This window comes from Protopterus annectens, chromosome 6.part0 (genome assembly GCF_019279795.1).
Source record: "Protopterus annectens isolate FY-2018-M chromosome 6.part0, PAN1.0, whole genome shotgun sequence".
Classification (NCBI taxonomy): domain Eukaryota; kingdom Metazoa; phylum Chordata; order Ceratodontiformes; family Protopteridae; genus Protopterus; species Protopterus annectens.
Genome location: NC_056737.1, coordinates 434,147,419 through 434,160,687, shown reverse-complemented (window position 1 = coordinate 434,160,687; position 13,269 = coordinate 434,147,419). Strand labels below are relative to the sequence as shown.

Sequence of the window (13,269 nt, the reverse complement as noted above, 5' to 3'; positions counted from 1 at the left end):
GGCAAGTGAATAGTTTGGTTAAGAGCCACACTGGATACCACCTTAGGCATAAATGAAGGGTTTGTTCTTAAGGAAACCCTGTCTTGGTGAAAAATGATGAAGGGCTCCACTGCCATTAGTGCCTGTAGTTCTGAGACTCTTCGTGCTGAGGTTATTGCCAGTAGCAGGGCAGTTTTCCATGATATATATTTTATTTCTGCTGTATTGGCTGGCTCAAAAGGAGGTAACGTGAGTTTTTCCAAGACAAACTTGAGGTCCCAAGTAGGTGTTGGTGCTCTCCGGGGCGGTTTTATGTTTTTAGCCCCTCTGAGGTACTCCTGTGTTGTAATGAGCCGAGATGGCAGAAGCGTGAATCTTAATGGATGAGAAGGATAGTCATTTGTCCGGCATCTCAGTTAAACATTGTAGAATCTGAGGTATGTTAGGGACAAGAGGGTCAAGGCCTTGAGCCTGGTTCTAGGCACAGAATCTCTTCCACTTTTCTGAATAAGATTTCCTGGTGCAAGGCCTCCTGGCCTCCAAAATGACATCCATAACAGCTTTAGAGAGAGGTGTTGCCTGTTTTGCTAATGAATCTCCCATGCAGCCAGGGATAAGGTTTTGAGCTGACTGTGCAGGATCTGATTGTTTTGTTGAGTCAGAAGGTGTGGAATTTGAGGCAAAATCCAAGGTGGGCCTTGAGCGAAGTTCTTTAAGATTGGGTACCAATATTGGCGTGGCCAGTCTGGAGCTGTCAGAATCATTTGTGGTTTTTCTTGTCTGGCTTTTAGGAGAACCTTCGAGAGGAGAGGCAGTGGAGGGAAGGCATAAACGTGTAGGCCTTTCCAGATGAACGAAAGAGCATCCACTTTCCATGCTTGTGTGTGATAAGTCCTTGTGCAGAATTTTTGTAGTTGGCAGTTCAGTGGGGAGGCGAAGAGATATATGTCCGGGCAACCCCATTTTTGCATTATCATGCTGAAAACTTGTAGATTTAATTTCCACTCATGAGGATCCATGATGTTTCTGCTTAGGTCGTCTACCAGAGTATTTTTCTTTCCTGGCAGGAATTGTGCTTGCAGATGAACTTGATAAGTTAGAGCTGTGTTCCACAAAGTCATGGCTTGTCTGCATAGGGGGTAAGAATGAGTGCCCCCTTGCTTGTTTATGTACCACAGTACTGTGGTGTTGTCGGTCTTTAATAATAATTGTCCTGGATGCAGAAAGTCCTTGAAAGTTGTTAGGGCATTTTGTACAGCCAACATCTCTTTTTGACTGATGTGTAGATGCATTTGGTTTGTGGTCCATTTGCCCTGAATACATTTTCCTGCCATGTGTGCTCCCCAGGCGTAATCCGAAGCATCTGTTGTTAGAGTCTGCCTGGCTTGTGGGTAGAGTGAAAGGCTGACCCTTGTTGAGGTGACATGCCTGTGCCCACCATCGAAACTCCTGTTGCAGGCAGGGAATTGGTGGTATTACCGTTTCCAAGCTGTGAGAGTGTTGAGTCCAAACACTTTTTAGGTACCATTGTAATTTCCTCATATGCAGTCTGGCATATGGAATTAGAAGTATGCAGGATGCCATGAATCCCAAGGCCTGCAGAATTTTTCTTGCAGGGAGATGGGACTTTGTTGCCATCAACTGAAAATACTGAGTCAGTTGTCCTTGTTTGTCTGGCGTGAGATAAGCCATCTGGGCCGTTGTATTTAAGCTGGCACCCAGGAATATTACCTCTTGTGAGGGCACTAGTTTTGATTTCTTTTCATTTACTGTGTACCCTAGGCAACTTAATAACTGTTTTACAAACGCCAGATGCTTTAGAAGAATGTCCTTGCTCTCTGCTTGAATCAGGCAGTCGTCCAGGTATGGATATATTTGAATTCCTTTTTGTCTGCAAAATACAATTACTGGTGCCAGGCACTTTGTGAAGACCCTGGGCGCAGTAGATAAGCCAAAGGGTAGTGCAGAGAATTGGTAGTGCATTGAACCAGCTATGAATCTGAGGTATCTTCTGCAATTTTGTCTGATAGGGACATGCAGGTATGCCTCTTTGAGGTCCAAAGTAACAAGCCAAGCTTGCTTGCCCAACATGGGAAGGAGCTGCTGTAGTGTCAACATTTTGAATTTCGGAACATCCAGGTAATTATTTAGAATGGAAAGGTCTAGAATGGGTCTCCAGACTTTGTCCTTTCTGGGGACCAGGAAGAGACTTGAGTAAAAACCTTGTCCTTGTTCCTGCTGTGGTACTTTTTGAATAGCTCTCATGTCCATGAGGGCTGTAATTTGTTTTTGTGCCTCTGCCCATTGATTTTGTGGCAGGTCTGGCATTCGTTTTAGCCTTGGTAAAGTGTGAAAGTGGAACCTGTAACCTTGAGACACAATATTCAGCACCCATTTGTCCTGGGTGATTGTTTGCCAGTTTTGTGAAAAAAGTGCTAGTTTCCCCCCTAAGGGAGCTGCCAACAGGGTAGAGTGTGGCATTGGAAGGGAAAAGTCACTGAGATGGTTTCCTGTAAGGTTGTGACTTGTCCTCACCTCCTTTGGGTGTTGAAGCACCCCACTGTCATGGTCTGTAAGATCCTTGTGGCTGAGATCTGCCTCTTTGTGGCCTGTCTGACACTGGAAATGACCAATTTTTAGTAGGCCAATTTCTGCTAAATCTTGGAGGCTGTACCTGTAAGAAATCCTTTACTGTCAGGGATTGGGGAATTTGCCCTTTCTCACTGTAATGCGATCTTGGAGTTGGTGTATATAAAGTATTAGGGGAGGGGTGCAGGAGTTTTGTCTTCTGCAAAAAAAATATGCTCTACTTTTTTGTGTGCTTTTCTATCAGCTGGTTATTGATCAGATGTGTTTGACAACTTGCTATGTGATACTTTTTTTTAATATATGGACATGCATTACATATATTATACACATACATACATATAGACACATTTTTATATATATATATATATATATATATATATATATATATATACATACATACATACATACACACCCACACCTACACACACGTGTGTATACATCTATATCTACACACACAAAGTCAGGATTGTACCTCAGACCCCTGAGCTGTAAAGCAAAATGTTTCCGTTAAGCCGCCATTCCACAGTCCATTTTGGAAGTGCTCACAATTGTTAGAGGCCTCAAGGTAAGCTGGCAATGAGTTACACAGTGTTGTAGCCATTTTGAGAGAAGGTTCAATCCCTGGCCAACAAGCTATAATGGTACATACGATAAGAACGGCAGAATTTCCTGAACCAAAGACTTCAGAGAGCAACAAGTTGCCCAGTGACTCACTTTATTATCAAAGGGTGGGAAGTGCACACAGTGGAACAATTTGAAGACAAATAAGAACAAGAACACTAGTAGTTTCTGCTACTGGGTGTCACGTTTGCTGTTATAACAGGACAATGATGGACCTGAGTCACTGAGACAACTGAGGAAGACCCTGTGTGACATCCTGATAACATCCCAAAGAACTGTCAACAATAATGTGACATCTCCCACTATTCTGGTTTAGTAACTAAGGAGCTTCAATCCTCACTACTAAACTCCAATGCGACAGTGTCACAAACAGCAGCAATATTATCACAATTTTCCCCTAAGGGCACAACAGGAACAAGGCTCTACAACCTGGGACTGTATTCTTCTGCCCACCCCTAATGTAAAGAACAGTTGTGTAAAATCTTACTATAACCATAGATGTCCTTCTCTTCTATGTTGCAGTATTCTTTACATGTGGGAAGTCCTCCACCCAAACAACCTGACATCCTGCCAGCATACAACAGGTTTAAGTTACTTTAAGTTATGTGGGATGTTGCACGTATGTGCTGACAATGTCAGCCATAAAAGGACGACCATACGTACAATCCTCAGAACTGTACAAGCCCTTGCTAGGTGATGTTTATTGTAAACAATTGCAAATAATGGTAAATACTAGTATAGTTAAAAGATGGGGAAAACGAATTGGATTAGGCACATGACCATACAGTTGAAGTGTATATTTAAAGAGTACGTTTAATGCGTATGTATATTTAAGTATTTGCTTTCTGATGCCTCAAGAAAATGCATATAAATACAAATATACAAATTCATAAAATCAAAGTTAGTTTTGTAACTCGCTGAGTTTATAGAGTTGGTATAATCTATAAGGTTTATTAAATTTATAAAATCTATGAAGGGAATGTATTACGGATAATTTGATGTTTTTAACGGTGAACGTAGTTTTATTGTTGTAAATCGATTGTAGTATTGTACTTGTTTTTTTAAAACAGTAATATTAAAATGCAATTGGTTTTAATTAGGGCTGAAATTAATTAGTTAATTAGTTAATTAACTATTTAATTTAATTTAATTTAATTAAATAATTGTGCAATCTTGAGTGAATATTTATACTCAGAGTGCAGTCTACAACAACTTGTCTGAAGAAGTGTATGTATAGTACTACACGAAAGCGCTAACAAGTTACAGTAAAGAAGATTTTGGATTTTACACCGGCTACTGTGTTCTGTTGGACTCACCTTTTTTGTTTTGTTGGTTGTTTAAACTTTTCGAAGTTTTTTCTATTTTTACCAATTTTTAGTAGGCCAATTTCTGCTAAATCTTGGAGGCTGTACCTGTAAGAAATCCTTTACTGTCTGCATAGATTTTGCCTTATCCTCCATTTTCTTTAATACCTCCTCTACTTTAACACCAAATAAAATAACTTGCTGTAAAGGAGCATCTAATAATTTTGCCTTAACATGATCTGGTAAGGTTTGTTCCTTTACCCAAGCATGCCTTCAAATCACAGATCCTGTAACTGCTGCTCTACAAGAAGCTTCTAATGAATCAAAACCACATTGCAAAGTATGTTTTCCCACTTGTTCAGCTGCATGCAATACATCCTGCATTTCCTTAAAGTCAGGTTGTTCTGCACTTGTACTCATTTTCTGTTTTAACTGAGACAGTAAATATTGTTGATATTTAAGCATGTGAAACTAGCAGTTTAAAGCCCTCACTGCTAAAGTTGCAGAGGTGTAAACTTTCTTCCCCCATCTGTCTAATGCTCTGGAATCCCCGTCCGAGGGAATGGATTTTTAGCTGTGGAGGCCTTTACCCCTTTAGGGCCCTGGGAAATAGTTTCTGGGTCAGCAGCAGGGTTTTTATAAAGAAATTTGTGTGAGTCAGAGACTCTGTAGTACCTATCTGGCTTGACTGGAGCAGGGGGTAAAGAATCTGGATTTAAACTGGATTTAGAGAATACATCGTCCACAATATCCAACACTGGCGGAATAGCAAGGGGCCTGTGCTGAGGCAATAAAAGAAAATCTCTGAGCCTTTTCTTGGACTCTGAATAATCCTGGCCCTCCCGGTGGAAATGCTCCCTCATGGTATGTAAAGTTTCCCCAAAAGAGTAATCCTCAGGAGGAGAGGCTGAAGGAATAGATTCTTCAGCATCAGAGTCCTCATAGGGGGGGTAAGGAATATCCCTGGTCTGAAGAGGAGTCGGAATATACAGAAATCTGATCAGAGGAATCATAGTCTGTATCCTGCCTAGGCCTTTTATCAGGAGGGGGATGAGTACCCCTGATCAGAGTAATTAAGTCTTCGGCCATTTTGAGCATCTGCTTTTTAGGCATGGAGGCCTGTCCAGGTGAATGCTGTACTTGCTTCTTTGTCTTTAAAGTTGCTTTAGACTTGGCTGTAGATGCAATGGTTAGTTGTGTAGGTTTGAAAACACCCTCAGAAGCTGATGCCTGCTCAGTGGCTCTGTACCCATTTGAAGGGTTAGTCTCCATAGGCTCAACACCTTGAGTTTCCAGAGGCCTAGGCAACTCCACGTGGGAGTCGGTTGTGGCCTGCGGCTCTGAGGTAGCGGGTGTCAGGGGCTGCGAAAGAACCACACTGAGAACTGGCGACTGGCCTAGAAGAGGCTTCGTCGTCAGTTTTGGGCCTCGGATGCCTGTCCTTATCTTTATCTTTGCGTTTTTTGTGAATTCCGGTCGGTTGCTCCGACGGCATGGAATAATTAAACCTTTAGCCAAAATAATGGTGTGTAAAATCAAACCGACGTTTAATAGCGCGTTTGTTAAATCTAGCACAAAACCGACAACTAGTGACGTCGTGATCTGGGCCTAGGTGTGGAATGCAGTAAGAATGAAAATCCTTATGAGGTATTTGCTTCCCACAAGAAATACAATTAACTTTTACTGACATCGGTCTGAGGCAAGAAAAAGTTTCCCCAACGGGGTACTTAGCTTTATTGAAGACTTCGGATCTAAAATCGAATTTGAAATCTCAGGAGTCGGCCAACTGGCACTTGCGAACTGCTTTTGCTTCGGGCACCGCGCGGCAATAAAGACTGAAGAAAATGGCATCGGCTGCATCTTATATACCCCTGGCGCACTGATGTCAGGGAAGAAGCGACACCAACTGACACCGGACCAAGACTTTGGAACTCTGGCCGACTGCGGGACCGCCTGACGGCAGAATAACCCAAGTGTAATGACTGCAGTAGTGAAACACGATGAACATGCAGCATATCCGAGCTTGTTGACGCGGCAAACGAGATCTGGGGATTGTACTTGTGCACCATGGGATACCTACCTAGCCACGAGCCAACTAGAAGACTTTGAGCTTGTAAAAAGGCCGAGTCGGAGCAGAGGATCGGCTCTGAACCCATGTGTAAGAATGAAGGCAAGATAGGACTACAGAACATACATTGTTTGCTGTCCTGACATTAACATTTTTCTGCATGAAATAAAATAATTTGTAAATCTGTAAGCAAACTCAATGTAGTATAGTGAACTAAACTGATGTAAATAATAAATACATTCTTGCAAGTCTGTAACTGAACTGATAATGTACTACAGTGAAATTGAAAGTCTGTAACTTTATTATTAAATCAAACAGAAACCTCAGATTTCCTGCCATAACTGCAAATGAAACAAAAGTAGTAATCTGACACTGTGCATTTCTGCACCTATATAAAATTAATCTTAAAAGCTGAACTTTTTGCATATTTTCTTGTGACCCTCAAATTCTAACATAGTGTTCTGCGAGTGACATTTCACCCACTGTCTTACCACAGTCGTTTCTTCAGCTGACGTCATTTAACTTTTCAGTACTACTGAATGTTGCAAGACTTTATACAGTTACAGTTCTTACTATTTATCCAATAAAATTGTATGCAGCAATGATACACTGTATTAAACTGATTTTTCCATACTGCCTTGTGACATACAGTACTGTCTTTAATTCAGCTTGCTGAACTTGCTGTAATCTAATGTACTGTGCTTAATAAACTGTAGTTTCTGTATGAAATATATACAGCCTTAAACCGATTACATAAACACATTTATTACCAGATTTAAACTGATCTGATTCTGGAAGTTTACTTGCCTGTCTTTTATACAAGTATGCAAAGTTTCTTTATCTACAAGTTTACTTGTATGTCCTTTATACAAGTACATAGAATTTCTTTATATAGTAGACACATTTATTACTAGAGTTGAACTGATCTAATTCTGGAACTTTACTTGTCTGCCGTTTATAATATAAGAGTTGAACCTGTGACTTTAATAACGCACAGTATTTATGATGCATTCTTTGTGCATGGGATCTGAACTTTTGACTGTACTGTTACTTTTATAATGTAGCATTGACTTAAAATTTTACTTTCTGTAAACTAGCAAACCATCATTTAATATTTGTGGATACTTTTTTGTCTGTGTCTGTATTAAGATATTATTTATGCATTGCAACACTTTAATGCAAAGCTCTTAAAAACGACTGCTAAAAACACTAACACAAAAAATTTGTTTGCCAAATCTGTAACTATAAACCCTTTATTCTGTGAATTAACTTGACTGTTATTTCTGACATACCCTACACAACATAAATGCGTATGGTTACCCTTTTTTTTTTTTTTAAACTGGCCACACCCAGTATGTCTTTCTGAGAACTTAAACTAAATTTCAGTTCTGCTGACAGCTAATCTTTAACCCATAAATATGCATGTTTCTACAGTAACCAGTTCTTTAAATTCTGTACATTTGCACAAATTACTGCATGCAAATTCTGTACTGTGACTTAACTCTATATTTTGAATTACATTACTGATAGAAGCTGACTCACTCTGCAAATCTGTTGCAGTCTGCTTCTGTGATTTAACCATTTTGCGTTTAGAAATATTTAACATTCCTGAACTAATAACCTTGAACTTTAAACACTGTGTTCCAGAAATGTTCTTTTAGACTGTTTTATCCAATTTTTAACTTTAAATCAAAGGTTTGCTGATGTCTTAACTGTAGATGTATTGTGTCATGTTTAAACAAGAGGTATGCAGATTACTTTTACTGCTGTATTTAAACTTTTATGAGCTATCAGCTAAAAAAAAAAAAAAAAAAAAAAAGAGCACAAAAAGCCTTTATATAACTATGATTCTGGAAGAATGTGTCCTGTCATCTGCAGCTTTTTAAACTTTTTCTTGCTTCTTGGTTGTGTGATGTCACACTGGAAACTTGAAAGTTTGTAGAGACAAAGTACATTGCTGTTAACTGGATAATGTCATTTTATGTTCTGAAGAAACACTGCTGAAGGTTCCAGATTTTCTGAAATAGTGCTGGTCTGTTAATGTTCTCTGAGGCTTTTTCTGAAGTAAACACTCATGCTCTGCAATGTGTCTAACAGCTGCAATTACTGTATGTAGAGGTCATCTGCTCTGGCTGTTTAATGTATGAAGTATTACTGTTGTCTTACCAAAAGGTCTGCACTGTAAGGAGCAACTGTAGTACTGTCTGCTATGGCCTTGATCTGTACGGACTTTATAATCTACTTCTTCCTGAAAAACACTGGTGTGCTGCTGAAAAATCTGTTCTGAAACTTTTGCTGTAGTTACTGATAAACACAGTTGTTTCTGCTGAAAAAATGAAAAAGTGCTCAGAATGAACTCTGGCACCTGCAGTCTGACTGCTGAAAAGGTTGCTTTGAAGGAAATATTGTTCTTATGTAGATTGCTCTGCAGAACACACGTAGTCTGACTGCTGATTCAAGTTTGCTATGGGGTTTGGGACTTTTTAACTGTTTTGCCCCATTCACATTGGTTCGCTATATGAAGAACTGATAACACTGTAATATACTGGAAACAAATGAAATGAGACTGGAATGAAAGTCTGTTAATTACCCAAACTTGTGCTGAACAGGTGCCAGTCTGTCCTTTATAGGCCATGTCTTTTGCACTTTTCAGAATGAATTATGCAAACACTGTAGTTCAGTTAATAAGCCTTTATTAGATGTTAACAATATCCAAATACTGTAATCTGTAGAAATTCTGGAGTTTTGGTTATCAATAACAGTGCTGATAAATATATCCAAAGTTTCTGCACGTATATTCTGATATCAACTGAAACAGTCTTTTCCCCCTGAATAGTATGAATATTTAACCTGACTTCTGTACTCCAGCTCGGGTTAGTGTTCTGCAGTCCAAAATATAACTTTCTTTCTGGAATACTGGATATTTAGTCTTATTTGTATGTTAGTCCGAACCAACTAACTTCACTAACTGTATCTGAAGTACATTATTCTCATAATACCAAAAGCCCTGTAATGTTTTACATGCCTGTTTAGCCTTGGTTTCCCAAGCCTTGTTTTGCATGTGCCTTATCTATAATTCCATTGCAAGTACATCTTTCCCTTGAGAAAGGAACATTATGTATTTCTGCACATCTCATGCTTTATCTTTCCTTTCTAATTGTCTTTCTCTGAATACTCCAGGTTTAGCAGGGATTCCAGGTTTTATTGTTACTTCAAAAGGAGACCATTTTGTGGTCTGACCTTACCAGGGAAGGCATTGCAGTAGGGGGCCTGCAGCAGTCTCCCATATTAGTGGGAACCAGATTCAGTACTTTTGCACCCCTGGTTGGTATACTATCTGGTCCAGGGAGTTTGTATTTACAAAATCCAGGAGACTCTGTGCATGTACTTTTGGTGTCATATAGGATTCCCAGTTAATAGTGGGATAATTAAAGTCACCCATGAATATGCTATTGGGTTGGATGGTTAGTCTTTCTAACAAGTTTAAATACATGGTATGGGTTTCCTGGGTCAAAGAGGAGGACCTATAGCTTGCAAGGAAATGGTACTGGACTTTATCTATGGTACTTTGAACATGGAGTAGCCATACGTCCATCATGTCCTCCAAGGTACTTTTGAGCTTTATGTGATGCATCTAATATCTTACAAGTCGAAGTGCCACTATACTGCTTATGTGCTGGACTGAGTTATGTAACGTGTTTGCAGTATTTTTCTAGCTTAATTTCTGTATAGCATCCCTGATAACCACACACCAGGACTTTCTGTGCTTGGGGTATGATTACAGAGATCATTTTCCAACACTCTGACACTGTGCAAGTTAAATTCCTGAGACTACCTGCCTTTGCATTTCTGGTTAGCTGCAAAGCTAAATGGCTAAGTAGTTGTTCATTGTTCACTTACACATCAGCAGTCTATCACTTTGTAGTCTCCTATTTAATACACAATATTTAGCTGAACAGCCTGTCACAGCACATATGTCCATCACAAACTATGATAATAAACAAGTCTAGCACCTAGCACTTAATACAGGAGAAGTACAGATGTGCAGACTGACAGAATTCTACTAACATTCTACTTATGAGAAACAGTAAGCAAAGCAAGAAAGGAGTCTGTAGTTGTCATTGAGATTGCTGACTTCTCTGTTACACATACAGCCTCATGCCTCATATAAAAACTTTCAGCACATATTGCTACTTAGAACTTATTTAAAGTTTATGGTGTACACACTGCCTGAATCTATTTCCAGTGATTTTAAGTGAGATCTAAATACTTACTGGGAGCTGTGATACCAAGGACTCCAAGATCTCCTAATTTTTTCCAAAATTCCTGCAGGGAGAACAAAAATAACTAGGGATAAATAATTTACAACATATATAGGTTAGTGCAAATGTTTACATTTCATTAGATTTAAATAAACAGACTGCCACTATGGCCATCAAGGTTCCCTTTTAGTGATAGACTTACAAGTTTTTTTTTTACGCATGGAAAAACATTTTCTAGTTTATGACATGCAAACCTACAAGGAGCACTCTCTAATCAAATGTAGGAATCTGCACAACTAAGTTATATAGTGGTTTTAAGTTTACTACTAGCATTTACAACAAAGAAGATTACACGTGGGGCAGCCTATAAAAACTGCCACAGAAATTCAAAAAACTAACATATTACCCAAGCATACATTAGTAGCATACAAGGATAAATCTCGGACTATGGTCCAGGAGAACGGTGTTCAAATAGCAGCTCAGGCGCTTGATGTTTGAAGGCAGGGGGGGATGGGCATGCCCATCCGAAGGAAACTCGTATATCAGGGACATACTTGTGGCTCTATTTCCCTTGACACCATGGAAACAGTGGCATGATGTTACCCGAGGGCAGGTGGGGTATCCTGCTGTCTGTCAGCCACTTGCAGAAGTGAAGGATTTGTTTAGCACTGACATCCACTATATGCCCCACCCTCAGGGTTTTTTAAAGTGTGTGAACAGAAGGAAGGAAAAAAAAAAAAACCCACTCCCTTGGCAACAGTATTTTTCCACCTCAGGAGGGCTCTATCTCCTCACTGGCCTCAAACATTGTTGGAGCAAATCTGAGGGTGTTTGGGAGGGGTTCAGTAGAGCCCACAAAAGGTGCGAGATCTTGACATCAGATACTCAACTGCAAGGGAGCCCAAGATAACAAATAAATACAATGCCCAGCACTTTTCGAATAGGAAGGCTTAGACCTGTTTTAGAGGGGATACAAGCAAGTCTATAAATACAATACACCTGAAACTTTTAATCTACTCCAGTACTGACTGTATGTGTAATTGGGTTAAATGACTGCAAAAAGTACCAAAAGAGCAATGCAATAATCCAGATCATTACTGTTTTAGGTGTTTGTGCATACACTTGTGTGTGTTTTTGGTGGTAGTGAGGAATCAATCTGCATTTATAAAACATAGTATTTTGTTTACTTCTCTGGAGACACCTTCAACATTTGTACCTGCCAACCAGATTTTCATTATGTAGGGAATTGTCAGTATCATTACTGTGGTCTGTGGGAGGTCCACTATGACAGTCTGAGAACCTCTTTACTACTCATTACTACAAGGCAAAAATGGACAATTTAAATACTCATCTCTGGTCTTACTTCTATCATTCTGCAGCTGACCGCCATTCTTCCCCCTTCCTCACCCCCTCTCCTCCATTTGTTGTATGTTTTCTTAAATTCCTGTATGAAGTCATTGTAAAACTAGAAATCCAAAGATCACATTATATTTTCACTGCCTTCTCTGTGAAATAAAACCTTTTCAAGTCCAATTAAATCTGTTCTTGTTATTTGCAATAGTTACTATAGTCTCGTCAATTTCACTCCATATCTCCCATTAACACACTGTGCACTAAGATCAAGACTCCATATCCTTCTTTTATGTCCAGAGTAAGAAGCCCAGGTTCTTGCAGCTTTTTCACATTAATGCATGCCCACAGTGAAATCCTTCAAGCTTTTTCCATGGCTGCCATTTCCCTATTGACTCAGATAGTACTTTTCTATAGCTGAGAAGGCTAATAACACTGCTCAAAATATATACAGACAAAAACACATTAATAATACATGTTTACAATCCTTAATGATGTTTTCTGTACAGATGCAACAAAAAAAAAACAGAGACACAGTATTTACAACCAAATTTAAAGTGGGGATCAACAGCAATACTCAGCGGAGGAATCACAGCCACGATATCTGAAGCATCCCTAGACAAGAGTTATCCAGGCTACAGAGAGCTGAAAAAGCGACTTTTCTTGATAATAAGTATATTTTTGTTGCTTTTATCATCTGAATACCTAGCGACTGTATCTCGCCTGCCTTGCTGTTACATTGCAACTGTTTTTTCTGCATTTAACTTAATTTTGCACTTATAATCTCTGTTTGTTACTTATTAACTGTATTGTAGCATTTCTTCTGTGTTAGCTGTAATAGCTGGTTTATAGCATTTATAAGTGTTTGCTGTACCTGCCTATTCTTTGAGAAAAAAAATCTCTTGTTTTTCCTGCTTTACTGGGTTAGATTAGTCCAGTTTCAGAGTTTGCTGATTCCTGGGCTTTGTTTGTAGTTCCTGTGTACTGTTTCCTTGCCTTATTTGGGGAAAGGAAGTTACCTTGCTTACCAGTGAGAGGGAAGCATTGAGCTGCCTTTGGTCCAGTTTTGTGAGGTTTCAGCCAGTAACTAGTAGTT

General features: G+C 39.4%; 1 protein-coding gene across 1 annotated transcript in view; it reads right to left on the bottom strand.

The window, feature by feature from the left end:
* Positions 1-13,269, bottom strand: part of IVD (isovaleryl-CoA dehydrogenase) — a 1,038,753-nt gene that overhangs the window by 843,810 nt on the left and 181,674 nt on the right. Inside the window, exon 3 of the mRNA XM_044073537.1 lies at positions 10,836-10,887. Within this exon, the coding sequence (XP_043929472.1) occupies positions 10,836-10,887 (52 nt within the window). The remainder of the gene's footprint in view (positions 1-10,835; positions 10,888-13,269) is intronic.